The sequence below is a fragment of the Chanodichthys erythropterus genome, chromosome 13 (genome assembly GCF_024489055.1).
Source record: "Chanodichthys erythropterus isolate Z2021 chromosome 13, ASM2448905v1, whole genome shotgun sequence".
In the NCBI taxonomy this organism is placed as follows: Eukaryota; Metazoa; Chordata; class Actinopteri; order Cypriniformes; family Xenocyprididae; genus Chanodichthys; species Chanodichthys erythropterus.
In genome coordinates, this window is record NC_090233.1 from 29,134,292 (window position 1) to 29,161,745 (window position 27,454).

A 27,454-nucleotide genomic window follows, 5' to 3' on the forward strand; every position below is an offset into this window, starting at 1 on the left:
TTAAGAAAATGTTTTGATATATAAAAATATTAATTGTATTAATACAATGCTATTAAATTAATTTATAAATTATTTTATAGTGTAGTTTGGCGAAATTAAATTTCCAACAAAGGTTGATCTTAATCTGTAATGACTGTAAATGAGTGTGTGATGTGTTTCTTTAAGAAAAAGAGAAAAAAAAAATTATTCATACACTACCATACAAAAGTTTAGGGTCAGTATTTTTTTTTTTTTTTTTAAAGAAATTAAAGGGATAGTTCACCCAAAAATGGTTATCCCATAATTTACTCACCCTCAAGCATCATAGGTTTATATGACTTTCAGCCAAACACAATTGGAGTTAAATTAAAAAATATATTGGCTCTTTCAAGCTTTATAAAGGGACTGAATGGTGCCATTTTTTTTTTTTTTTTGAAGCCCAAAAAAGCGCACCCATACATCATAATAGTGATCCATACAGCTCCAGGCGGTTAATAAAGGCCTTCTGAAGCGAGGTGATGCGTTTTGTAAGAATAATCTCCAGAATTATAACTTTATAAACTGTAATCACAAGCTTCCGGTAACGGCTCTCTGCACGTTCAGGAGAGAATAGAGTTTTAGCGTATAACGTAGGGGTACATAATTTTAGGTGAAAGTAGCCGCCTCTCGTGGCTCAAGCAAATAGGGCTGGGCAACAAAATCAAGCTCCTCCGACATTTCTCTTGAAAAATTCTCTTTTTTGACTTCTAATTCGTGGAACACTGGAACTAGACTCGAGTAGGGCTGTTACCAGAAGCCATAGTTTATAAAGTTATAATATGGATATTTCCACAAACAAATTTCCACAAAAATATTAAGCAGCGCAACTGTTTTCAACATCTGTAATAATTAATTCTTGAGCAGCAAATAAGCATATTAGAATAATTTCTGAAGAATCACTGAAGACTGGAGTAATGGCTGCTGAAAATTCAGCTTTGCCATTAAAGAATAAATTACAATTTTAAAAAATTTTAACATCACACACTCTCAAGCTGTCTTAAAACATGCCACAGAAATCAAGCAATATTCAATATCTTCATTAAAAAATATATACATAAATAAATAAAATCATGGTGTAAAATAACAATTAGGAGGAGACACTTGAATATTCATGCAAGTATATTATATATATATATATATATCTATATAGAAAAAAATCAAATCAAATAATCATATATTTTGTCCGGTCTAAATAAATTATAATGAATCATAAAGATCTCTCTAGGGTTCGTTATGAAAATCTTGATCCACAAATCCAAATATCCATTTAACAAAATATTTTTTATATATCTTCATCTTGGTCATTCATATAACATGCAAACAGCAACTGGCACCTAATGAGAATAAGCAAGTGTATTAAAGTAACTGTTGTTGATCAATACGCAGATCAATATTGACACAGAGCTTGAAAGGTTTCTATTTTCTGGTTGTAACAAGTGGTAACTGAAATGATGATTAAAGATGTACATATATAGACACAGAGCTAGAGGGTGGAATCAGCCATTAGTCTCAGACCAGAAGATGTGTGATCTTATGCTGAAACAAACAACCTGTCCACTAAGACCCTATGGGTGCAATCTAGGAATGATTGGAAGATGGGCTTTAGAGAACTGATGATTAGAAAATAATGAAATGAGGTATTTATAAGAGAGATCTCCTTGTCTCATGAAGGAAACGCATGCATGCCTTTTCTCTAAAGCCAGCAGTGGTAAAAGGCTTCTGAACAGAGATGTGTGCTTGACCCACATATCCTCTCCTTCCATAAAAATGCATGAGCTATGCATCTGCAGCAAAAGAACTGCAGGATGAGGCAGTGTGTGTATGTATGACCTGTATGAAGCCTACACATGCAACTGAAAATCAATGCTAAATCAATATCATGTTATCTGTCACTTTTTTGCAGTCGCTGCATCAAATACATTTTATAAGAAGTACTGAAAATGACTTTCATCATGTAATAGTAAGGTCTACTTTCGACATGATTTATCATGCTGAAAGTAAACCTACTATCTATTAAAAGACCAGCCTAGTTGGATACACAAAGTCCAAATAAATAAAAAAAAACAATACTATGAAAGAGCGATCATTACATGAAATTAAAACTGCAATCACTCAATCAGTTAAAAAGGTCATGTAAACACATATGCTGACTAATGCATTTACTCTCTCCGCAAAAGCCTACATGACTGTTCATATTAATGGAATACCATCACTGTGAAACATCAGGACTCAAAATAGAGTGAAAGTGAGTGATGAATACATGGTGGACATGGTGGCTAAAGAGCCCAAGGCTCTCTAATGGTATTCAGATCCACAAAGGAATGAGGTAAGGAGTACGCAGAGGAAAATAGGACAGGTGTCCTATATAAACAGAGGGAGCTATAATTATGAACTAGCTTGCAATCTTGAAAGTTATTTCTAAGCTAGAGGAACTGTCATTTTGCTTTATGCAACAGTAATTTCCAGTCCACAAATTTGAGTGGCTGACCAAATTGGTGTTTCCTCTCGAATGCTATAGCTCAGAGCAGGGTTTCTCTCACTACTTGTGTGAGGAGAGCGGGAAATGGAAACTAACGTTTTGAGCATGGGAGGGAAAAATCGCTGTTTTGTGTTGTACTGAATATCAGCATGAACTGTGGTACTTGAAACACAGCCGTGTTTATATTAAATGTTGACAGGAAACAGAAGTTACGATAATCTTTTCTTCCCTATTGTGATGTATCCGAGTGAAACGGCTTCTCTGACACAAATAAATATATAAATAAATAAATTGGGTGGGACTTTATTTTGTCCGTACTCCATAGGGAATTGACTGGATCATTGGATGGTTGTGGTTTGCTATTGCTGTGATTTCATGTGATTGACAGGTTTTCCTATCCTCTCGCTAGTAAACACATCATGAGCGAAGACATGTCACTTCAAGAAGGAGGGAAAGTTATTTTGATTTAATATTAGGAGTGTACATGAATTAAAAAATAATAATGATGATGTGCACAGATCATTTATAATAAATACTGCAATATTCCATTAAAAAAAAGAACTGCCAATTTTGATTTCATGGTGACTAAATAAGACACACCAAAAAAACAAAAAACAAATTGAGTTTATAATAGATTTCAAATGAAATGGTCATTTTAAGATAAAATACACACATAACGGTCCATAATAAGAAAATACTCACATACTAGTACCTATAGTAACAAGAAGAATACTCGTCCACGAGCTCATTCTTCCATAACAAGCCAGCCTGTATGACGTCATTTCAGCTAAGCAACCTGGTGGCTCTTTCACAGATCTGTGTGAGAGGCGAGCTTATGCTAGAAAACATGCTTGTCTGCAACAAATCTGCCCTTTTTTTATCTCGGTTTCAGTCAAATTATGTCATTTATTCTCGCATAATTATCACAGGACCTCATTTGATGTTCAATGCATATGCATAACACAGCCATAATAAGCTTGCTATACAATAATACACAATTCGCGCTTGCTCTTACAGTCAGATTATGCACGCACGGCCGATGCAGCCTTAACGTGAACAATAAACGGAGCAGACAGCGAGCGCTCTGCAAAATTCAAACCCGTGCTGTTGCAGGACAGAATGAACCCGGACTGCACATACTGTAATTCTTGCGACAGCCAATGATTTTTCAACCGTCTTCATTCAATAATAATACAGAGATGCTTATTGGCTCCGGTTCCATTCACAATATCACTCCCAACTTGAATATCTGGGTGAACTAAAAGGAACAATAGACAAAGGATGAAAATCAAAACTAAACGTGAAGCGTTTGGCAGCGTGCATCTCTGCATAACAGTTCATTGTCCAGGAACGCGGACTGACTGACTGACTGAGCACTGTTGTTTTACATCAATTAGCGGTGTGGAGAACAACAACGGTCAATTCTGTGACACTTCACACCATTAAGCCATTCAGCACATCTAAATGCATTTACTCAAGAGCACAAAGCCTGTGCCTCATCTATAATGACTTACCTCTCACGCGACGGCTGTCTCTCTCCCTCGCTCTTAGATCAGAATGCGGTAATACACGACAACTCTGTGTGACTCTGTCAAAGATGAAACTGTAGGTTGGATCGTGTAATGGCAATACAGGCGACAGAGCTGTGTTAACATGATTTTAGGACGCTCGGGAAGCAGAGGCGTTTTTGTCCTCAAAATGACCATCAGAGTTGACAAAACTGTGGCTTTAGCAGATGCTGTGACTGCGGTTTCCTGGCAACCTAAATTATGTTGCGCTGAGGACTGAATGGAGTTGACGTGCTGTTATTGATGGTTTTTAATATATATATATACATACACACATGTATGGGGGTATATGGGGATGATATACGTATACCTTTTCTATATATATACAGCACTTTGACTGAAAGCTACGGAATAAAAATGATATTTTAGTGATTGTGTGTCTGGCGCTTGACTATCGTAGACGTGTTAACTTCAGCCGTGTTTGTCTTTTACCTAAACCGCCGAGCAATATCGGTCAAAAAGTCACTGATTTGAGACCCAACCTGAGCACTGGTGTAGTTTTGAGCAGCTATCTTCTGCTTCAGCTCCTCAAGAACAGCGTTTCCAGGTAGCGCGCGCCTGTGAATCTCGCCCCGACACAAATCTAGACATCCAGTGCGGTGGCGCACCGTCCTTTACATCCAGCTCATTCAAATCACCCTCCCAGGGAAGAGCAGGGAGTATCTGCCATTCGGCATCTACCGCAGTCGACGGTTCAGTCTGGCCAGTTGAATCTTCATTGACTATGTTGTGGCAACCCGCTCAAAGTAACTTGCTTGTCAGTTCCCCACCGGTCTGTTAGTGACGTTCGATGCACTCCATTGGTTGGCTGTGTTGTCAATCAGTCTACTACTTACACATAGAGGCGGGACTAACGTAGTACTGCCCTCAATGGCACTGCCCGTTGATTTAAAAGGGACGTGTGCCGCCCAACGGTGTTTTACAGTAGTGCCTTTAAATTTGTCTTGTATGCAAGATATTTTCATGCACCCAGTGATTGAGACAACACCAGAAATGTAACTTAATAAAGGCGTTTATTTTTTTTAATATTTAATTGTTAAATGGGCTGCTGTTTTCTACAATAATAAAATACAACAAATCTGAAAAAGAAAAAGATGATTAAATCAAAACAATTATATTAATGTACAAAATAACACAACCTCCTTTGTCCTGTTGTCTGATCATCACCTCAACCTTTTTCTACACTTGAACGCTACGAAAAAGAAGTGTCTTTGTCTTGGAGAAAATAGGAGCAGATTGACCAGCACGTAGTTGTTTCAGTGACCCTCTTTCCAATCTGTCCTCTTTAAAAAAAACAAAAAAACAACAAAAAAAAAACATTGTTCTGATCAAGCAAGATGTTAGACCATAAACTTTTGTCATCAAATGGTCAATGGCTGTTAGGTCTACATTTAAAGCCCTGTAAGAAGAGAGGCTTTGAGAACAGCATGAGGATGTCCACTTAATTACGGTCACACGCTCACATTAACAAGATTATACTGACCAAATAATGACCAACTTCAACAGTCAACTTAATGATCCTGACCAAGGTTTACAGTTATTCTGGAGAGCACTTCAATCTTTACAAAAATATTTGTTTAAAAAAAAAAAAAAAAAAAAAAAGAGAAATTAAAGACAATAAAAGAGCGCTTGATAGAACAATGAAAAGGAGAGGTCTGGACCCAGGCGACAACGAAAACCTCAGAGGAAGTAGGGTGTTGTTGTTCTCGGTGGTATGACCCGTTCCGAGTCAGGAACGGCCCGGAACAACTTGGGCTCCCGTGTGTTCACATCTTTGAAGACCATGATGGAGGCTATGTTACCACAGCGGTAACAGTAGTTTGGGGCCGACCAGACGGTTACCAGCTTCTCATCAAACATAAATTTGTAGCCCTCGTGAACCAACTGATGTGCACGGCAAATCAGCTTCAAGTTGTTGATGTGAACAAACTTTAATGGAAAGAAAAAAACAATTCAGGTTCTGCACAAAGTTAAATTTACTGAATGTTTTTCCCCCTTTTACTAGTATTTCAGACATTTATAAAACAGCCAATAAAATTAAATATTTTAGTTAACCACTAAATTTAATAAACTCACAGCATGTTTCATCAAAATTTAGATGATTCAAGAAAATTCAGTCTACAAATTTGAAATGACTTATTCTTATAGTTTTTGCTTTAATAAGAGATATTTTTGTGAAACTTCACTGCACTTAAAAAGTATATGGAGGTGCCAACAACTACATCTCCATTTCATAACAATGAGTGACAGCCACAAAAGAGCCATTTTTTAGAAGATTTTACCATTTCTGTGTAATGCAAAACTTAACATGATTTTTTTTTTTGGTGCATATTTCGACATGTAATTGTAGAGAAATGTATCAGGCCAGAGTTCTGTAAACACATAGTGATGAGTGTTAAAAGAACTAAAACAGACAGTGCATTTAGAGAATGCTCTTACCTCGTTGGTAACCTTAGCACCAAAGAGCCATCCAGCACCCCTTGGGCTGATAGCCCAGGTGTCTACATCCTCTGGATCGGACCAGACAAGATCACAAAATGCTCCCTTGTGAGGGATTTCCTGATTACGTTCAATGGTGCGTATCTGGTCAAGAGTTTTGATGTCAGGTGAAAGGCCACCATGTACACAAAGGATTTGCTCATCTATCAACTGTGGGAGAAATCAAAACATCACAATAAGTACAGTAGAAGGAAGATACATGTTAAGCAGTCTTTTAGACAATTAAGTGCAAAATGGTATTTTCAATCCAAGGTTTTTTTCCAGTCTGTCAAACAACAAATGACAAAGGAAAATCACTAGCTGATCTTGAATGAATAACTTACGTAGCTTTAATAAGGATATATAATATTTATTATTTAATGTGTACAGTAAGACTATGAAGTGTTATATGCAATGTTATTTTGCATTTGACTATTACATTTTTTGTTTAATTTTGGCTATTATCTGAATACTGTACATCTTCCTGAAAAACTTAAAACTATTTAATTAGTTTTTTCATTCCGTTTTATTTATTTGTCCGTTTTGTTTGTAATTAGTTTCTCATTGTATTGCTGTTTACTTTTCTTAAGTAATTGTTTTGAAGAACTTTTCTTACATTAGAAAACCTAGTATTAGTTTTTGCTGAAATATTGATAAATGCAAAATTTCACTGACATTTAAAATTACTCATATCGGGAAATAAGAGTTTGATCATGTCACCCACCAATAATCATAATTTCAATATTGACCAAAATAATCATGATTAACATTTGCCATAATTTATATGCCACAGATGAGATCTCCAAGTATTGTAAATTGACTCTACTATTACCAACCAAACAACAAAATATCAAATTATATGCTTTAATATTTGGTCATCTGGTTGATTTTAAAATTGCACAGATAATATATAAAGCACATAATTTACTTTGCAACTCTATTCAGAGACTGTCAGAAATGAGTGTCAGTATAAACTTAGGGAAACACGTTTATAAAAAAAATTATATATATATATATATATATATATTTAAGGACAAGGACAAATAGAATTGTAAAATAACTGACAAGGAATTAAGAATGTGTACTTCACTTTGCAAATTAGAAAAAAATGTTAAAAAATAAGGTGATAAATACAACAAAAAAATTTATATGTAATACTTTAAACAATTGTATTAATTAATGAAAGGTGCTTTATAGAAAGAAAGAAAGAAAGAAAGAAAGAAAGAAAGAAAGAAAGAAAGAAAGAAAGAAAGAAAGAAAGAAAGAAAGACTATATAACTTATAACTTATAAACCTTTAAAAGGTGCTAAAGAGGATCTTTTCGTCGACTGAGAAACCAAAGACTGTTAGTGAGTTTTTGAAATGAGCGCATGCACTAGAACAACCACCCTTTCAAAGGAACGCCTCCCACGAGTGTTTACCACCGGCATTCGCTGTATCGTGTTAGTGGATACATTATATCGGACTCACCGCAGGCAACTCATAATCTGCAGTTGTTACTCCTGTCTCCAGACAAAAACATTGCATGCGGCGCCTGTGGAGTGTGGAAAGTTACTGGAGCGCGCAGCTGCGCTCGTCTCTCACAAGCAACGTCACGGCAGTGACTGACAAGCCAGAGGGCCAATCGTTTACGTGATGATCGCATAAACGATTGGCTGATGTTTTTAAGGCCCTACCTCGTGCACAGATGATGTATATTAATATTATTACTTTCAGTGCACCTAATAAATAGTCTTTTATCAGTTAGTAAAGAGTTTCAAGTAATATTGCAAAAATGTATAAAACAAAACATCCTCTTTAGCACCTTTAAAGACAGAACTACTGTGAGGTACAAAGTTGTTAATACATGGTATTTGCTTCTGCTGAAGCCGTTACCCTGCATTATTTCAGATTATTTTTAAAATAATTGTTTAACAAATGCATTCCTGGTGAAAAACTACATTACCCATGATGCTGTACAGAAATTTACACCAGAGAGTTGGGGGAAAAAGAAACAAAATAGTTCTTTAGCTCCATTGACTCCCATGAAGCACTGCGAATGATGTCATTGCGCCAATCTCTCTACACTTTCAAAAATTAAATAAAAATGTGCAATAAACAAATACAAATTTAATTAACATACACTGTTTGCAGTGCTTCATGGGATTGTAGTTATTTCCCCTCAGTAAAGCCATTAATTACACAGTCTTGTACCTTTGTCTTTTTGTCCAATTTTCTAATTTTTTTGCTTCAAATCAAAGTTTCTAGTGTTGTTATTCACCTCGTAGCTGATTTACTTGGTTCATGACTTATACCGCTTTAACAAAGACTTTTTTTAAATCCCTCTGGTAAAAACAAATAGAAAAAATACTTTGGGAACAAGTGCTGCTGAAAAAGGGGCAGGCCCTGTTGCACTATTATTATGAAATTGTGTATGTAAAATCTTAAAATCTTGACAATACTTACGGCAGCAACAGTCAGCATGTCAAAAACTTTAGTGCAGTATCGCCAGGCATTAGCATTTCCATATTTAGTTTGGCACTCATCTATAGACAGAAAGACATAACATGAAATCCTAAAATGAATGTAAAACAAAAAAAAAAAAAAATCAATACAGTAAGTTTATCATGATAGGCATGCATTTTATTTCTGCAGTCTCACCATAAAAGCCATAAACTTGTGTGATCTGCCTGCTCTCATGATTGCCACGCAACAGTGTGATGCGGTCAGGCCACTTTGCTTTAAGTGCTAGCAAATATGTGAATGTTTCTAAGCTGTAGTATCCTCGGTCAACAAAGTCACCCTAGAGGAAAGAGAACATACCAATGTCTCTTCAATAAACACTTATGGGAAAAAGGTTCCGTTTCCAGTGAGTCAACAAATATGAACCACAATACAAAATTATGCATCACATGTTTATAGATACAATACCATGAAAATGTAGTTTGTGTCTGGTACTTGGCCCCCAGTTCTGAAGAGTTCACATAGGTCATAAAACTAGGGACAAAGAAAAGGTTTAGGTCAGGGGTTTCTGGAAATCTACTTTCCTGCAAACCTACCTCAATCCTGTTTTTGGAAATCTACCTTCCTGCAAAATTCAGCTCCAACCCTGATCAAACATAACAGCTAATTAAGATCATCAGGAGCACTTGAAGAAGTTTGATTAAGGTTGAGTCTGAACTCTGCAGGTAGGTAGAAGGTTGAGTCTGAACTCTGCAGGTAGGTAGATCTACAGGAAACAGGATTGGGCATCCCTGGTTTAGGTCAATATGCAGCATGTTATGCCAAAAAAAAAAAAAAAAAAGGTCATCATCAAAAGATCTGCACATAACAGAAAATGCATTAATAGTGCCTGCTCACACCTGTCCATGAATGTCCCCGCATACAGTGACTGGAGTGGATACTGGCTGTACATTTGATTCTTCAAGCAGCAGGTCACATACATAGTCACACAATCTCTGTCAAAGCAATAGAAGACAGTAGGTTTGAACAAGCTGGTAAAAGGAATGGCTTCACTAATGATGACAGCAGAAGCAGCAGATTACTGCATCTAAGGTCACGTTAATTCTTAAGGAAGTCAAAACTCTTCGCATTTTTCAAAATTACACATTAGTGGCTTGGGCGATACTGTTATGGAGCCCATTATGGACTAATTCAGAAGCCTAACTGTACGCAAAGGAGCTTTATTTTGAGACAGGGGAGTGGAGAATGATTTAGTCAAGAATGAAAACCGCTAATGAAGACGAAAACATCATGAAATAAGATAAACGAGATAGATGGGCGTTTCGAATTAGTTCGCTTGATAGCAACATAAGTTAGCCACCCTGGTGTCCACAAGAAATAATCGGTTTCACAACTTTATAATTACTAACGTTAACTGTTTTTTGGCCCCTTAATTCTGTATCATATGTATAGAGTAAATCCCGGAACACAAGCTAACTGATTGGATTCATACGCAGCGACTGCACTGCACTGACACACTATTTTACCGGCCTTTACCCGATCTACCATGACTTTATAAATATACCAACAAATAATATGTTTAACATTCTAATAAAAAAGAAAAATTACATATGATAGTCACCTTTAAGTCGTTCTCTGGAAGATATTTGCACTGCCTCGCAATTTCAACATACTTATCCAGGTCCAGCGGCGCCATTTTAAGAACAACAGTCGATGGAAGAAGCGAAGAGGAAGTCTTTCCACGTCATAGAGGGAAGTGATGATTGACAAGGAATCGGCCAATCAGTACTTCGATTCTTGCAGTCATTCGTTTCGGTAGTTTTCATCACGTTTCTCAAAATAAAGTTGGAAAAACATATTGAGCAATAGACAAAGGCTGATATTTGTCAAGAGGTTAAAACATTTTTTTAAATGATTAAATAGTTTGAGCATCGATATCTAAGTCCCTTAAACAAAATATTATCCATCTCCATTCATTCACCACGAGGTGGCAAACTGGCAACAAATTTACCCCCATTTCACAGACTAGGATTAAAAGCAAGTCGCAGACTAAAATGCTAAAATGCATGTTTGAGCTGCTTTAACTGAAAGCATATATCTTAAAATATGTCAGTGCTATTGTTTTGTCTCAAGATGCACATCAGTATTTTTTTTTTCTAAGGCACGTTTATAAAAGCAACTTAAACGTCCAAACCAGGATTAGGCCTTAGTTCAATTAAGGTATTTGAGTAGCTTTTATAAACTTTCTAGTTTTTCTAGTGTTTTTCACTAGAAAAACACATTTCATCTGTGCATCTTGTGGCAAGTACACTGTTACTACAAGTTGCTTTCAGTTAAAACAGCACAAACATGCATTTTAGTCTAGTACTATCTTAAGCCTTATCTGTTAAACCGGGGATAAGTATCTTAGTCTTAGTATCTGTGAAACCAGGCCATAAAGTTTCAAACTAAGATCATGACATGTTAGCCTACTTAGAAAATTCTAAGTATAAGCTATGAATCATCATACATTTTTTTATATTTTTATACTTTTATAGGAAACAGGATCTAATGTTGAATGTCCACAAAGTAGCCTACTAAATAATGAACCACTTTATTATCTTCTGATCACTGCAGTCATAATACAAATAGTTTACACATGGCTGAACTGAATTTGCAGGGGGGAGACAAAGACATCACAGCATTTTTTTTTTTTTTTTTTTAAAGTATGATTCATAATCATTCAAATGAGTCAAACATCTTGATTATATTAAGTTATACAGATGCTAATGTTTGCTGTATTTTAACACTGCAACAGCTACAGAAATTTGAATGCACAATGTATTTATAGTATTTAAAGGACAACAACTGCTTGTTGTGGACTTATGATTATTAGATCTATATGGAGATATTACATGTGTGTTCTGTCTCGTATCAAATGGCATTTTTATATTTGATTGTATAAACAAATGTTGTGTATGTCTACATGCATGCATTGTTTCTCCAGTGTTTCAGATATTTGTTATATATTTGTCAGTGCAAAGCAGACGATGGCATGGCCTATGTTGTGAGGTTTTGGCAGTATGGGATAAAGAATACACTAACAAAATTGACACAGTATTTCGATAATTTTTGTTTTTGCACACATATTTGCTTTTTTTTTTTTTTTTAACCGAACAGTTACCTTTCATGATTTTCAAATATTAACAAGTTAAATTAACACATCAACTTCATTTGGGGGAAAAAGGTTTGTGCTTTGAAGCAACTCATTTTCTATATTCTGTCTATCAGAAACATGCACAATTATCACGATCCAAGACACACTCAATTAATTTGATAAAAAACTTAGCAATTTACATTAAAAGCTGTATGTTTACAATAAAACATGGGCTTATAAAATACACAACAAAGACAATGTAAAGTATACAACTGAATTACAGAATTTAACATGCTATTATACAAACAAAACAAATAAAAAAATAAAAATCCAACTACTTCATACACCAGTCCGACTTGTTACCCTTTTCCTCTTGGTGAATAAGTTACAATGATATTTCATGATTTGTCCCTTGAAAAATAATTTTACATTTTAGTGTTTCCCAACCCTAGTCCTTGGGTGCTTCTCATTTCTAATTTGTGCATCCTCGTTTCCTTTCCTCACATCTTAGCTCCACGCCCTTAGGATGTGAGAGAAGGATACACCTGTGTGTCCTCGCTCATGCCTTCTCAGGAAGCTTCCTTGCTCCTTCCCTCCACACAGTGAAATAAGAGAATTGAGATACCCTTCAAGATGGCTGAGTTCGATTGGTTTCCAGGCCACGGGCTAGAGGACGGAGAAGTGTGTTTGTTTGATTAGGGAGACGGTTAGGAAACACTGTTCTAGAGTGTAGGTTTTTTAGGGCAAATTGTAGTGTTTCATTTGTGTGCCTCCATCTAAACTTGACTGAAATGCATTAATTGGGCCATTGTACAGGAGGTTTGAAAGGTCAAACGTGTCACCGAGATTTTGTCCGTGCAGATTCCTGCAATAGAAAAATGTAAATGCCTTCAAAATGGCGAAATAAATATATGTAACTAATTTCATAGTGTTTTATAGTGGTACAGTATATATTGATTACTGATTACAAAGATATAAAGATTACACTTTCAGTATATTTCATGTGTCCAATGTATTCATTATGTTGTAAGCATTGCATTTATGGACCCACCACCATCAAGTGTCCATTCTTGGCTCTGTAGACCATGTATTCACTGCTGCTCTTAAAATCCACAAAGCCCTCTTTGCCAGGCTGGATGTCAAACCTCACACTACAAAACAACAGTGACTCAGTATATGTATAATGTATGCTTTTTAAATACTATAAACAATATCTCTCTGAGAGCAGGACTGAATATCCAAAGGCAATTCAAGTAAAAAGTATATCTCACCTCCCTTGTACAACTTTGATAAGGCTGTGGTTTTTTGTCACTACACAGATTTTTGTCAATGCCTCAAATAGATAGCTGCACTGCAAGACCAGGTCCCCCTAAAAGTAGAATATTTCATGTAATCCAATATATTTCAATGGCAGGTTATTGTATTCAATTTATGTTAGTACAAAGGAACTTACTATACATGTATTTCTTCTTTGCTTTGATGTATGTAAACAAAAGGTTTTTTTTCCCCAATTTACCACATGACAGTCATTTAATACAGTTACTCCCTTTACAAAGATATTTGTTCACCTACTTTTTGCTTTGTGTCATCACATGTGACATGGAGAATCAGGAAGTTGTCACTTAAATTGCTGACAGACACCCCTGTAAATAAGCAAATATATCTTATGTAACCAAAGTTATTTTATGGCATAATATGAAACTTGACTATTTAGTAATGATATGTTACAAGAGTTTAAAAAAAGTTAATATAAAAATAACACTATGAAAAATGACCTATTCTGAACCAAACAAATTACTATATTAACAGATATGTTTACACTTTTGCCAACTGCTTTTAATAAAATATGACCATTTCTAGTAGTTATATTTATATTAAAATGCATAGACTAAAAAATATTAAATTAAAAATGTCTCTAAAATCTGAATTGATGGCAAATTTTACACAATCGTAGAGTTTCAATTATTGGGATTTACCTTTAAGTGAGCTGTAATTCACCCTCTGTTTAATTTTGGCCTCCTCCACCAGATACGCAGCAGCCTGGGTGAAGATCAGCTGTCTGAAACGTGGCCGAAAGCCATTCCTGTCATACTTAATCACTGGAGCACTGTACTGCATAGAGGGAGATATCACAATTAGTTTCCCCTGCCTATAATATAAACATTTGTGTGACTGAAAAATAAATAGATACAGATTTACTGTCCTCTTAGTTAAACAAGTCCAGAAATGTGTACATACATGCATATGTATACAGTTTTATGTACCTCAATGCCCTCAGGACAAAGCAACTGTGAGACTTTCATGTTTATGTCCTGTTCATCTGAAGGCAATAAACGTAGAAAAAAGCAAAGTGTAGTAATGTTTATTCATAAGCAATAACCTGATCTTTGCATTTACAGATTGAAAGGTTTACAGCAGCAGCATCAAAAAATTCCTAAAAACTTACTTATCCTAGTGTCAGCGAAGGGTTGGCATACGCTCTGAGGGTAGTTCTCTTTTCTGCCTTTTAATATGTCACTGGTCAGTGCTTTGATTTGCAGCTGAAAATGAAATGGAGCTCTAAATGTATTCCAGCCAGAGAATAAAATCTGAAAATAAATGTTCAGATGAAGGAGAGGTGAAAATGACAATTTTACCTGCACCTTCCGCTGTGCACTGATCCCTCGAACATACTTCCGTACGAGGAGACGTGTGTGCAACTTACGCAAGAGCACTGAGGCCTATAGATTCATTTATGACAATATAAAGTTTCATTAGAGTGAAACCATGAATCTCAGCAATAACTTTGCAGTATTTCAATGATAACGGGTCCAAAAATGTATGGACTACCTCTTGCATTATCGGTGGAGGAGTCAGCCAGGTAGTTTTGTCTAATACCGATTTTGGCAGATTCTCTTTGAGTCGAGTGAGGTAGCTCTGTCTGACAAAGGCCAGATATTCAGAGTTGTCCATGCTTACTGGCTGATTCCTGTTCATGAAGCCCTTAATAAACCTGCAGGATTGGGAAAAAAATACCTTACAGCTCAAACATCATAAAATTTGATTATATTATTCTAAATATTTATAAACATTACTGTTCAAAAATCAGTAAAAAAAAAATGTATGTGCATTATTTTGATCCAAATTAACGTTAAAATAATTTGAATAATTACTTATTCATTTAAAATAAATTGATTCTGATTATTCATGTGATGGCAAAGCTGAATTTTTAGCAGTTTACTGGTCCATTTCTGGTCCGCTTACTGGTCCATATTATCAGTGTTGAAAACAGTTGTACAGTTTAAAGGGTTAGTTCACCCAAAAATGAAAATTATGTCATTAATGACTCACCCTCATGTCGTATTCAAGCTATTCTACATTGTTTGTATTTTGGTATTGCTATATTTTTTTTAAATGGTGTGTAGGTGTGCATGTCGCGGATGTCCTAATCGCGTCACTGTCCGGAGCAGAAGGGGGCGGTAATGCACCAATAAGCTGGATGCCAACCGCCGTAAAACAGGAAAGAAGAAGAAGAAGCAGCGTCACTGTGGAGTGAAAGCAGATATACAACAGACCCGGAAGAGAAGACAATGCTGAATAAAGTCGTAGTTTTTGTTATTTTTGGACCAAAATGTATTTTCGATGCTTCAAAAACTTCTAACTAACCCACTGATGTCACATGGACTACTTTGATGATGTTTTTATTACCTTTCTGGACATGGACAGTATACCGTACATATATTTTCAATGGAGGGACAAAAAGCTCTCGGACTAAATCTAAAATATCTTAAACTGTGTTCTGAAGATGAACGGAGGTCTTACAGGTTTGGAACGACATGAGGGTGAGTCATTAATTATATATTTTTCATTTTTGGGTGAACTAACCCTTTAATATTTCTTTTGTGAAAACCACATACATGTAAGTTCAAAAGAACAGCAATTTATTTGAAATAGAAATATTTTGTAACTTTACAAATGTCTTTACTGCCTTGCTGAATAAAAGTATTCAATTCCTTCAAAAATAAATCCTACTGATCCCAAACAGTGGTGTACATTTACATAAAATCATATATTTATATTTAGATCAATAAAACTTTAATTCATTGGAGGTGCCTGTATAGAAAGCTTTTCCAACATTACTTTGGTCACGTAAAAGCAGAAATAACTGACAGGAAGGATCTGACATGATAATTGTCTCACTTCTTAATGACTTTGACAGCCCAGGCTCTTCTTTCCCTTTCTTTTCTGGCCTGAAGGCCCCGCCAACATGTTTCAATCTTGGTAGCTGTTAAAAATGAATTAAGAGTGATGTTATGTACAGGGCCGTCGCTAGAGGGGGGAAAGGTGGTGATGATTCTTGTGACCCCTGGCTTTCAGGTGGGCCCCCTCAATTTCAAGCAAGCCCTGGTTATGTATACGGTTTTCTTAATAACTCTAGTTTTTTAAACAAGAAAGGTTCAATACCTGCTTCTTTCTGCCTCAGGTAGTCTCCTTTAACCCTATAGCCTTTGTATTTGGCCTGAATTCTTGTGGCTGTAATAAAAAAGATGAGTTGAGTTGGGTTGATGCCAACCAATCAGATCAAAGCTGGTATTGCAAGAATAATCACTGGTCCTTCAGGGGATCCCAGCCTTCTTTTGTCAGATGTTGCTGATGCCTTACCCAGTTCATGCTTGCAGACCTCAAATGCATCTTCAGTGGCAAAAAGAGTCCTGGGATGGCGAATGAAGATTTTTGTTCTTGAGAAATTAGAGGGGAAACAAATATTTTATAAAACATCAGGAGGCAACATATATTTTGTGGTCATAGAAGAACAACACAGTATCATAGCAGTAGCCTGGTACAGTTCGTACCTTCCCATCTTGTACTCATTTGGTTTGTAGCCAAGGTGTTTGATGAGCCGCTGCACTCCCTCTGCTGGTGTCCCCTTCCAGTGTGGCCATGTGTCAGGACATAGAGCCTTATATCTGCAAAGAAATCAGCATAGAGGTTTGTCAGGTGAGAAGTGAGAACAAGCATCTGATACAAAAGACAAAGGAATAAGAAATGTCTGCCAAATGCTTGGAGGTGAATAAGATCATTGAAGCTGCATTGATGGAAACACACACAATGCAAATGCACCTTTTCAGGAAGACTTCGTATCTTCTCCTATAAGCAAACCCAGCACGCCTGACTCTCAGGTGCTCCATTAACCCCAGGTACTTGACTTGATGTCTCACCATGACATCATCAAAGTGATCTGAGGTTAGGCAAGTAAGAGAAAGGTCACTGGCACCGTCTTGTAAAACATTCAGCAGACAAAACCACTAGCACAAGGTGTGAAGTGAAAGGCTCACCTGGCTGCTTGCAGTGGTTGGGTTTCAGGCACCGCACATACCATGGCTCCTTGGTCATAAGGATTTCAGTGAGGCCTGCGAGGCTGTTCTTAAACTGGGTGGCTACCTGTTCAGAAAAACCTGGTCAACAATGTCTTTTTGATTCCTGTACATTAAAGTGCTGCCCCAGGTTAAATACAGATAAAGCTGGAAATAATGTCACGAGTGGCTCTCAGGTTATCAATCTGCTATGGTAATTATATTAAAATCATAGTCAAACAATCTGCAGTTTTGTTTCTTATTGCCAGAATATCAGACTTGTTTTAATTATCCATGTAAACATCTTTCACTGTACCGTCTCAGGTCTTTTCTTGCCATCAGGTTCAATAGCATGGAAGCAATGCTGGATAATACTGTTCTTAGACTGTCGCATGACCTTAAACGATAACAAATAACCTTTAGGAATCTTTAGGTCTATTTCTTAGTCATTATTTTTTCAGAGAATACATGCTGTGGTGAAACCTCTTACCTCTTTAATGTTCCTGTACAGAAGATCATTATTTTTGTCAAGAAATCCTGACATGAGGAAATCAAAGAGGTCAAGATAAATATAGAAATGTAATAATAAATAAAGAATTTTTTGTCTTAAAACAGTTTGCACTGATTAACTTACCAACAACTGAGTAAGTAACTTCTCCAGCATAGTGTAGGAGTCGAAAATCCCCTCGTTCCAAGGTCTTGCGTGTTTTCTGGTCAGCCAATTTGTGCCTGAGAATTAAACACAGTGAATTGGATTAATAAATGAATACAGTACCTTACAATGAATACAATACCTTTGCAGCAGTACAAATTCTACTGTACCATGGCACTTCAATTCTAATTTGCATTTGAAGGTTTTAGCTGTTGTTTAAATTAAATTAAAACAGCATTTGAAAGTTTTAGCTGTTTAATTTAAATTATTGCCATATCAGTTTCACAGGTTATTACATGGCAGATACAGATTCAACATTCAACAAGTCAAGTCACCTTTATACAATACAGATTGTTTCAAAGCAGCTTCACAGTAATAAACAAGAAACGATACAAATTCAAATTTTGCTGTAAAGCAGTTCTAAAAAGACAATAGTGTCATTATTCAACAAGTCAGTTCACTGTTGGTTCAGTTCAGTAACTGTGTGAATGTTGCAAAAATGTTGTGAAAAAATTTGATTTTCTCTACGCAAGACAATAGTCATTCAGCTCAATTCAGTTTAAGTTTTGTTCTGATCCAATTGTGTCAGTGCAGTCAAACTGACAATATTACTGAATATTAAGTGTCTTTTAAATCCCATCTAAGCAAGCAAAAGGTGGCAGTGGCAAGGAACCCAAACTCCATCTGGTGACAGAAATGTAGGAAAAAGCCTTGGGAGAAACTAACCAACCAACCAACACACAACACAATAAATACATTTGCTAAAATTCAACTTAGAAAAAAAGATTAAACAATTTTCTCTATAAAAGATTCTTAAAAAAAAACAAACAAAAAAAGGCAAAAAGTAAAAGGTTTTCTGGTCCATCAAGTCCTTCAAAGCTTGTCCTGATAAAAATTGTTGCCTCATAACATTAAAATTTGGGCAGACCAAAAATGTTTTTACAGATGTCAGTGCTACAATACTGTCCTTCACCCTTCAATAAATACACATTAGTCAGTTTAGTATGGGCTGTACAATACCTTGTATACACAATTTGGTCACGTCTGTATTTGAAACGGTAGATGCATATTTTTCCCACCATGAGAAAAGGTTTTAGCTAAGGCCTATGATTGCAATATCTATTTAAAAGCAAGTGATCTGTATTTAGGATCTACAAAATTAGCTATATTTTTAAGGATTTAATTTAATGCAAGGGTGTACAATCCTGGAAGGCTGCCTTCCAGGAGAGTTTGGCTCCAACACACCTGCTTGAAAGTTTCTAGGGATCCTGAAGTCTTTGATTAGCTGCTTCATGTATGTTTAATTAGGGCTAGAGCTAAAATCTGGAAGGTGAAGCTAAACCCAGGAACAGGATTGGACACCCCTGTTTAAATGCCTACAGAAGAGTCATAAAATGAATAAAATCACCAAGTACTACAATATATGATAGCATTTAAATACTGTCAGTGTAAATGGATTTTAAAGGGTTTACCCACGTGACAAAATGAGGGTGACCGCACATCTTCTCTTCTAGCTTCTCCAGGAATGTAAAATCTGTGGCTTCTCCGGGACGCAGACATTCTTCATCCTTTAATGCGGGATACATGACATAAAGACTGCAACTTAACCATGTCATAATATGCATGTCAGCTTGAATCCATTCTACTCACCAGTACTGATATGATGCCTCTATGTTTCTCCTCCACCAGGTCACAGATGATCTTATTGTTGAAGTATGGCACTGGCTCCCACTGAAATATGTCAACATGGAGGGGAAAAAAGTTCAAGGAAAACATGGCAAAGCACAGAACGTGAGGCAGATCTGTGTCACAAAGCATTTACATGCACATTACATTACTATCTGTAAATTTCAGAAAAGTTAATGTTGAAACAAATGTTTTATGTACTTCACCTCAATTCCCTCCATCTCATACTCCTCTTGTTCTGATTTGAGGGTGAGCTGGATGAAAAGCTGCTGAAGCTTTTCATTGCAGAAGTTTATACAGAACTGTTCAAAACTGAGGAGCAAAGCAACAGTAATCATACACGTTAAACATCAATCCATCAAAATATCTATCTAGTACTTTACAAACATAAGACAATGCAATAGCAATAATGTCATCAGTGTAGCGTGTTTCTACTTTACAGTAATGGCCTATTTATTTGTGTCTAGAGGGCTTGTTCTGAAACCATATTGATAAGAAGGTTACTAACTGGTTTTAACTAATTAACCCATTTTAGGAGCTTTCTTGAAGGAAACCGTTACAATAAATGCAAGCTGTGAATGCGTATGATTGCAATGCTTCAGTGTCACCTGTTCACATCAAACACCTCAAATCCATAGATGTCAAGCAGTCCAATCACTGTCTTTCTTGTTGAATCCTGCATTGACAGTATATATAAATTGATAACCTAATAATCTATTGACTAATTCATGTATTTTTATAAGCCACTATAAAAAGCAGAATTTGTAAACCATGCATACCTTATTTGCCAATGACTCATTAATCTTATTAACGAGCCATGAGAATGTGCGGCCATAGATGGCTTTGGCAAGTGCATCCCTGGCATACTTTGCATGTTCAGCGGTAAAAGGGCTTAGAACCTGAAAATTATAAATACTATATAATCATGCATTTTCGAAGTACAGAAATATATCACCTCTTGATAGAAATAACACCACAGCATTTATTTCCATCAAGAGGTGCATCAATTTTTGGTCAAGATCTTGTATTGACAATGCAAGAGGTGAGCACTATAAAAAGTCTAATCCAGCACATTCCAAATACTTCCAATGAATTTAAGGTCTGGACTCAAGAGGTGTCAATCCATGTGAGAAAATGATTCTTCATGCTCCCTCCCAACCATTGTTTCACAATTTGAGCCTGAAGAATCTTGGCTTTGTCTTTCTGGAATATGGCCATGATGTGTCTTGATTTACTTGGTATAGGTAAAAGATGAGTACTAATACATAGGCAATACTAATAAGTCAATGTTCAGAATCCTGCTTTCATCACCTCTTCTGCTTTGGCTTCAATCTTCCTGTGAGTTAAACCCTCCTGTAACATGTTTGAGGGTATGCCCAATAACTGAGGAGAACATGAATAAAGAAGAAATGAGTTGCAATAAAAAAACAAAAAACAATAAAACAAAAGACAAAGAGGTCAATTTTGGCATTACAGTATAAACTATACTTTTTTTAATGCATAATTATTCTAAAACTTGAGAGAAGTGACAGTGGAACATACCTTTGACAGCCAGTGTACTTCTGCACTGCTGTTTAATGTGGCATAACCCAGAGAACTGGCCTCAAAGTGAACATTCCCGAGATGAAGGACACTGGCAATGATTGCAAACAGATGCTAAAAGAAGACCAAAAGGTATTAAACAATGACCTCTCTTTCTAAAAATCAGCCTTCTACACTGACCCACTGGCACATCAGACAAAAACTAAAATCACTCTGAGATTATCTTACCTCTATATCTTTTTCACTAAACTCAATGATAGTAAGAGCTTTCTGTACGGTTTTCCAGTCACTCTTGTCATTAATGGAGCTCACTTTGGCACATTCTCCCTGTCCAGAAAATAGATTTTGAACAATAAAATGATTATACTTTGTTTATGGCTCTGATAAGCCTATACAGCTGTTTTAATTTTAAAGGTGCCCTAGAACCAGTTTTTACAAGATGTAATATAAGTCTAAGGTGTCCCCTGAATGTGTCTGTGAAGTTTCAGCTCAAAATACCCCATAGATTTTTTTAAATTAATTTTTTTAACTGCCTATTTTGGGGCATCATTAACTATGCACCGATTCAGGCTGCGGCCCCTTTAAATCGTGCATTCCCTGCCCCCCGAGCTCTCGACTATAATACAGTGTATTTACAAAGTTCACACAGTTAATATAACCCTCAAATGGATATTTACAAGATGTTCGTCATGCGTACTGCATGCATGCGTCGGATCATGTGAGTATAGTATTTATTTGGATGTTTACATTTGATTCTGAATGAGTTTGATGTGCTTGGTGGCTAAAGCTAACATTACACACTGTTGGAGAGATTTATAAAGAATGAAGATGTGTTTATGCATTATACAGACTGCAAGTGTTTAAAAATGAAAATAGCGACGGCTCTCTTGTCTCCGTGAATACAGTAAGAAACGATGGTAACTTTAACCACATTTAACAGTACATTAACAACATGCTAACAAAACATTTAGTAAGACAATTCACAAATATCACTAAAAATATCATGTAATCATGGATCATGTCTGTAATTATTGCTCCATCTGCCATTTTTCGCTGTTGTTCTTGCTTGCTTACCTAGTCTGATGATTCAGCTGTGCAGATCCAGACGTTAATACTGGCTGCCCTTGTGTAATGCCTTGAACATGGGCTGGCATATGCAAATATTGGGGTCATACATATTAATGATCCCGACTGTTACGTAACAGTCAGTGTTATGTTGAGATTCGCCTGTTTTTCGGAGGTCTTTTAAACAAATGAGATTTACATAAGAAGGAGGAAACAATGGAGTTTGAAACTCAATGTATGTCTTTTCCATGTACTGAACTCTTGTTATTCAACTATGCCAAGGTAAATTCAATTTTTGATTCTAGGGCACCTTTAAAAATTGTTTGTTTCTTACCTGAATAAGATAGCGGTAGTTCTGACAGTTTCGCTCTAAACCAAGCCAGCGAAGAAGCTCATCCTCCCCTCCCTCAACTAACTGATAGAAGATGTGGAAGTTCCTCTCTCCATGATTTTGGTGGACCACCCTTGACTTTTCCAGTAAGTAGCTTAAGATGTGGCCACCGACAGCTGCTCCCTAGAAGAATAAGAATGTATTTACATTTGTAAGGAATGCTTTTCTGCTATTCTACTTCTGTACGAATCTTACTTTACCTGATGGTCAAACTGTATGTCCATATACTTTCCAAATCGACTTGAGTTGTCATTTTTCAGGGTTTTGGCGTTTCCAAAAGCCTGTAGAGATAAAGCCCTTAGCATTAATGTTTTTTTTTACTTTACATTGTGTTACACTTTGAGTATGTACACTGAGAATTTTCCATTGTTTTCAACTGATCATTTTAGACAAAAATTCTGACCTCCAGCACCGGATTGGAAAGAAGGAGCCGATCTCTTACGTTGTCCAGAAGTCTAGTGCTGGGACAGCTTACTGCATAGAACTGCAGGACTTTCTTACAGGCCTCTGTCTTACCAGCACCACTCTCACCAGAGATGAGGATGAAGTGGTTGTTGGTTTCACTAATCATTGTCCGGTAAACGTTATCAGCAAGTGCAAATCTGAGAGGTCAGAAAAATAAACTACATTTAAAACAAGGATGTTTAAAGAAGAATTTAATAATAAAAAAAAAGTTAGTAAAGTTTAAGAACAAACAGTAAGTGTGTGTGTGTCTGTGTGTGTGTGTGTGTGTGTGTGTGTGTGTGTGTGTGTGTGTGTGTGTGTGTGTGTGTGTGTGTGTGTGTGTGTGTGTGTGTGTGTGTGTGTGTGTGTGTGTGTGTGTGTGTGTGTGTGTGTGTGTGTGTGTGTGTGTGTGTGCGCGCGCGCCTGCGTGCGTGCGTGCGTGTGTACCATTCAAAAGTTTGGGGTTGGTAAGATTTTTAAATGTTTTTGAAAAAAAATTTTTTTGTAATTTTTAGTCTTTACTGTCATTTTGATCTATTTAATGTACCCTTGAGGAATAAAATTAATGTATTAATGTAATCTTACCCTAAACCTTTGAACAGTAATGTATATTTCCTGTGTATATATGCACACTTACATATGAGGAGGCAGCTCAAAAAAGTTGACTCCCATATAAATGTCCATTTGTTTCTTGGTATAGATACCCAACTCCTTATATGGATTAACTGACACCAGGAGGGTCCCGATGTAGGTCTAATAAAAATAAGAAAGACAAGGACATTTCAGAAAAAGTCCATTCCTTTGCCTTAAAGTATGATCTGAGCTCATTAACATAATAGAAATATGATGTTTTCAACTTTTAAAAAGTTTGTTCTGGAACAATCTGCCGGAAAAAAATATAAACTCACGAGTTAAAGAAGGATCATAATGAAATATAACTGCTTCAGCAGTTTCGTATAGGAGGTTTATCCTTGTAAGGTGCCCTTGATAACCTTAAACAGCAAATTCTCCATGCTGAATCATCAGCAAAGTGAGTTTCCAATTCTTGCAACAAGGCAAATTAGATGTATAGAGAACATTTTCATTTAGTAGACTACCTGCTGTGTGCAGTGACCCGTGTTCAGCATGAGAGTCCACATTATTCTCTCCCCCATCTCAATAATGAAAGTAACAGTGATACTGGATATTGCATTGCCGTCCTTTATAACAGTCTATTCTAAGAGGTCACATGAGTGGGTGTAGGACTCACATATATGAGGTTCTCGTTGAACCGTTTTCTGAGGTTGTCCATAAATGCTGTCTCACTGGTGTAGGCGTCCAGGAGAACAAAGTCCTGAATGCCCACCCTGTCCCGAGCCGTCAAAGATCCCTCCATCTCCTGCAGGATCCGCTGGCAGCGTTCCTCTAAACTCTGTTAATCACAGACAAGTAAAATAGAGAAACAGGTGTTGATCAGCGATTCCAATAAAAGGTTATGTGTTTTACACATACACAGTTGTACATTCTTATTTCAAGAAAAAATAAACTGCATAATAATAAAACAATTTTTAAACTTTACTTTTTATTTTTATATGTCGCAAATATTCATGATTTTTCCTGTTTGACATTACGAAATTAATTACCATTTGAAGTGCGTAGCTTACATTTTTTTTACATTGTTTTCAGACTATAAGTTCACTGTAACAGTATTAGAAGTTGCTTGAAACAAGTGCTTTGTATTTTAAAACTTGAAACACCTATTTGTTTTACCTAATTTATTATTTATATTCTTCAGGATAATTACTAAATTAAAAAAATCTCTTGATGGTTATTATTTAACAATAGTCTTTCACAGATGTACACAAATGACCAACATCACTGACTTTCCTTCACTCTGACTTTATTATTATCACCCAACATCCAGTAACATATCATTTTGGATGTGGCCTTGAACAAATCCTGTCAACAATATGCCGTGAACCGTATGAGCCCAGCCTTACTTATCTAATCTAAAATGTTTTTCTGCACAAAGGAACGTTCATCAATCAACACTAATGGCAGGATCTACCTTGGTCAGGAAGGATATCAATCATGTGTGTTGATAAAATCTTTCAGCCTCTAAAAAACTATTAGTCAATGGCTATATATATATATATATATATATAAAGGAGCATGTTGGACACCCTTTTGCATTTATCACTGCTTTAATTCTTTGTGGCATTAATTCTTATTTCGTTCCACCACATCCCAAAGGTGATCTACTGGTTTGTGATCTTGTGACTGTGGAGGCCATTTAAATATAGTGAACTCATTATCATGTTCAAGAAACAAGTTTGAGATGATTTGAGCTTTGTGACATGCCGTTGTGACACCCATCAGAAGATGGGTACACTGTAGTCATAAAGGGATGGACATGGTCAGCAACAATACTCAGGCAGGCTGCGGCAATTAAACAATGTTAAATTACTAAGGGGCCCAAAGTGTGCCAAGAAAACACCCCCCACACCACTACAGCACCACCACCAGCCTGAACCGTTGATACAAGGCAGGATGGATCCATGCTTTCATGTTGTTTACGCCAAATTCTGACCTTACCATCTGAATGTCGCAGTAGAAATCGAGACTCATCAGACCTCATAAAGACCTTCTATTGTCTGTGCAAATCGCAAACTCAGTTTCCTGTTCTTAGCTGACAGGAGTGGCACCCAGTGTGGTCGTCTGCTTCAAGGTTTGACGTGTTGTGCGTTCAGAAATGCTCTTTTGCATATCAAGGTTGTAACGAGTGTTATTTCAGTTACTGTTGCCTTTCTATCAACTCAAACCAACCTGGCCATTCTCCTCGGACCTCTGGCATCAAAAAGGCATTTTCGACCACAAAACTGTCACTCACTGGATATTTTCTCATTTTTTGGTCCATTCTCTGTAGATGGTTGTGCATGAAAATCCCAGTTGATCAGCAGTTTCTGAAATACTCAGACCAGCCCTTCTGGCACCAACAACCATGCCACATTCAAAATCACTTAAATCACCTTTCTTCCCCATTCTGATGCTCAGTTTGAACTTCAGCAGATCGTCTCGATCACTTCTACATGACTAAATGCATTGAGTTGAACAGGAACTTCCATGAACAGGTGTGCCTAATAAACTGTGTGTACTTACCATATTCGGTACCTTACCATAATTGGTAAAAAATGTTATGTAAAATATTATCAAATTTATGTTTTTAGGAAATAAAACCTATAAATTCCATATAATTTATGGTGAAAACTAATTTAATGAGAATTTTTTTACAGTGTCCAAATACTGCAAGTATTAACTATATTCAAAGGCCAAATAATTTATGTTTTGTTAAAGAGAAACACTAGCTGATACTACATTTTATTTGTGATTCTCGATATGACACTATTCCGGAGACATTTTACTCCCATACTGTAAACACCATTAAAATAATTTTATATTTACACAGTTTTATGAGAGACACATCACAGTCAGCTGTATTGTACTCAGGATTCACTTCAGGAATAAGTTTAAATTTACATCTGCGTAATAATTTATACAAACAAAATGTGTGCATTTTTGGGGTTCACTTGTATTAGAGGTCTATCTTAGACATCACAACAGTCTTTTTGAAAATATATATAAATAATGTACATGTGAAAGATAACACAAAGTTAACACAAAGTAAAATAAAAGTGAGAGCCCTTACCTTCAGTGCAGTGATTGTTTCTCTGTGTACTGATGAGGGAACTGTGTGATCATATCCAGTTTTGTAAAGCGCATCTGCGATTATTTCAAGTACAACAGGAAACAATGTCATATCACACTCACCACTTCCACCATGGGAAGTCATTAATAATAAGTTTGCTAAGGAAGCGGGGGTCTGTGTGTATGTGTGTGTCAAGAAACATCTGTCTAAAACAGAAATCGTTATGGATTTATTGTCTCGCATCCTAAAAAGCTCTGCTCAGCATAGGTTTGTCCTATCTTGGTTCCTTTAAAACAGAGGGCAAATCTATTTCTATCCGAGATTACACGGTTCCTCTCCATCCCTGTCATGGGATGGAATTTGGGCCAAGGTCACGAACGTACAAAAAATAAATGAACCATTCCTGTCTGGTGCTACTGATGCTTGATTTACCTCTAAGAACAGATGGAACACACACATCTCTTTCTCTTTGTCTCTCTCTTTCTCCCTCACACACACACAAACACAAATGTCAGTAATAATATCATTTTTAAGT

At 36.4% G+C, this 27,454-nt stretch overlaps 3 protein-coding genes across 8 annotated transcripts in view; all 3 read right to left on the bottom strand.

The window, feature by feature from the left end:
* The window catches only part of scai (suppressor of cancer cell invasion), a 38,716-nt gene extending 33,925 nt beyond the window's left edge, over positions 1-4,791 (bottom strand). For 2 of the 4 annotated variants that reach the window (XM_067406906.1, XM_067406903.1), the window contains exon 1: positions 4,548-4,791. The gene's annotated coding sequence lies outside the window, so the exon portion shown is untranslated. Of the gene's footprint in view, positions 1-4,011; positions 4,100-4,547 lie in introns of those variants that run through there. The other 2 variants (XM_067406904.1, XM_067406905.1) reach the window with 2 other exon arrangements.
* A 287-nt stretch (positions 4,792-5,078) lies between these two features.
* Positions 5,079-10,721, bottom strand: ppp6c (protein phosphatase 6, catalytic subunit). Its single transcript, XM_067406912.1, has 7 exons — positions 10,607-10,721; positions 9,885-9,980; positions 9,454-9,519; positions 9,184-9,325; positions 8,989-9,068; positions 6,505-6,714; positions 5,079-5,994 (listed from the first exon to the last, which is right to left on the bottom strand). The coding sequence occupies exons 1-7, from the start codon at positions 10,679-10,681 to the stop codon at positions 5,746-5,748; spliced, it is 918 nt and encodes a 305-aa protein (XP_067263013.1). The 5' UTR covers positions 10,682-10,721; the 3' UTR covers positions 5,079-5,745.
* An 870-nt stretch (positions 10,722-11,591) lies between these two features.
* myo1hb (myosin IHb) lies at positions 11,592-26,975 on the bottom strand. Of its 3 annotated transcripts, none has more exons than XM_067406897.1 (32): positions 26,920-26,975; positions 24,484-24,645; positions 23,872-23,987; positions 23,194-23,392; positions 22,991-23,071; positions 22,734-22,913; positions 21,563-21,661; positions 21,335-21,448; positions 21,104-21,175; positions 20,572-20,691; positions 20,401-20,468; positions 19,999-20,104; positions 19,757-19,837; positions 19,583-19,674; positions 18,089-18,183; positions 17,945-17,991; positions 17,771-17,851; positions 17,437-17,542; positions 17,222-17,339; positions 16,954-17,067; positions 16,763-16,839; positions 16,565-16,633; positions 16,301-16,385; positions 14,951-15,113; positions 14,758-14,841; positions 14,568-14,661; positions 14,386-14,441; positions 14,098-14,233; positions 13,694-13,764; positions 13,393-13,490; positions 13,173-13,272; positions 11,592-12,787 (listed from the first exon to the last, which is right to left on the bottom strand). In XM_067406897.1, the coding sequence occupies exons 2-32, from the start codon at positions 24,607-24,609 to the stop codon at positions 12,629-12,631; spliced, it is 3,207 nt and encodes a 1,068-aa protein (XP_067262998.1). In that variant the 5' UTR covers positions 24,610-24,645; positions 26,920-26,975; the 3' UTR covers positions 11,592-12,628. The 3 variants fall into 3 exon arrangements, 2 of the variants coding, with proteins under 2 accessions (XP_067262998.1, XP_067262999.1); XM_067406898.1 differs by having other exon boundaries at positions 12,656-12,986; XR_010896909.1 differs by lacking the exons at positions 11,592-12,787; positions 13,173-13,272; positions 13,393-13,490 and having other exon boundaries at positions 14,098-14,228.
* Positions 26,976-27,454: the final 479 nt, after the last annotated feature.

Bases quoted from the DNA above. Each gene is read 5' to 3' on its own strand.
- ppp6c (XM_067406912.1), bottom strand. From the start codon at position 10,681: ATGGCGCCGCTGGACCTGGATAAGTATGTTGAAATTGCGAGGCAGTGC. The intron at 9,981-10,606 runs GTGACTATCATA...TTGCTTTGACAG, and splicing joins TTCCAGAGAACGACTTAAAG to AGATTGTGTGACTATGTATG. The intron at 6,715-8,988 runs GTAAGTATTGTC...TTTCTCCCACAG, and splicing joins ACATGCTGACTGTTGCTGCC to TTGATAGATGAGCAAATCCT.
- myo1hb (XM_067406897.1), bottom strand. From the start codon at position 24,609: ATGGAGGGATCTTTGACGGCTCGGGACAGGGTGGGCATTCAGGACTTT. The intron at 17,852-17,944 runs GTAAGAGGTTTC...TTATCGTTTAAG, and splicing joins TGTACAGGAACATTAAAGAG to GTCATGCGACAGTCTAAGAA. The intron at 14,234-14,385 runs GTACATAAAACT...CCCTCTATGCAG, and splicing joins TTTGTCCTGAGGGCATTGAG to TACAGTGCTCCAGTGATTAA.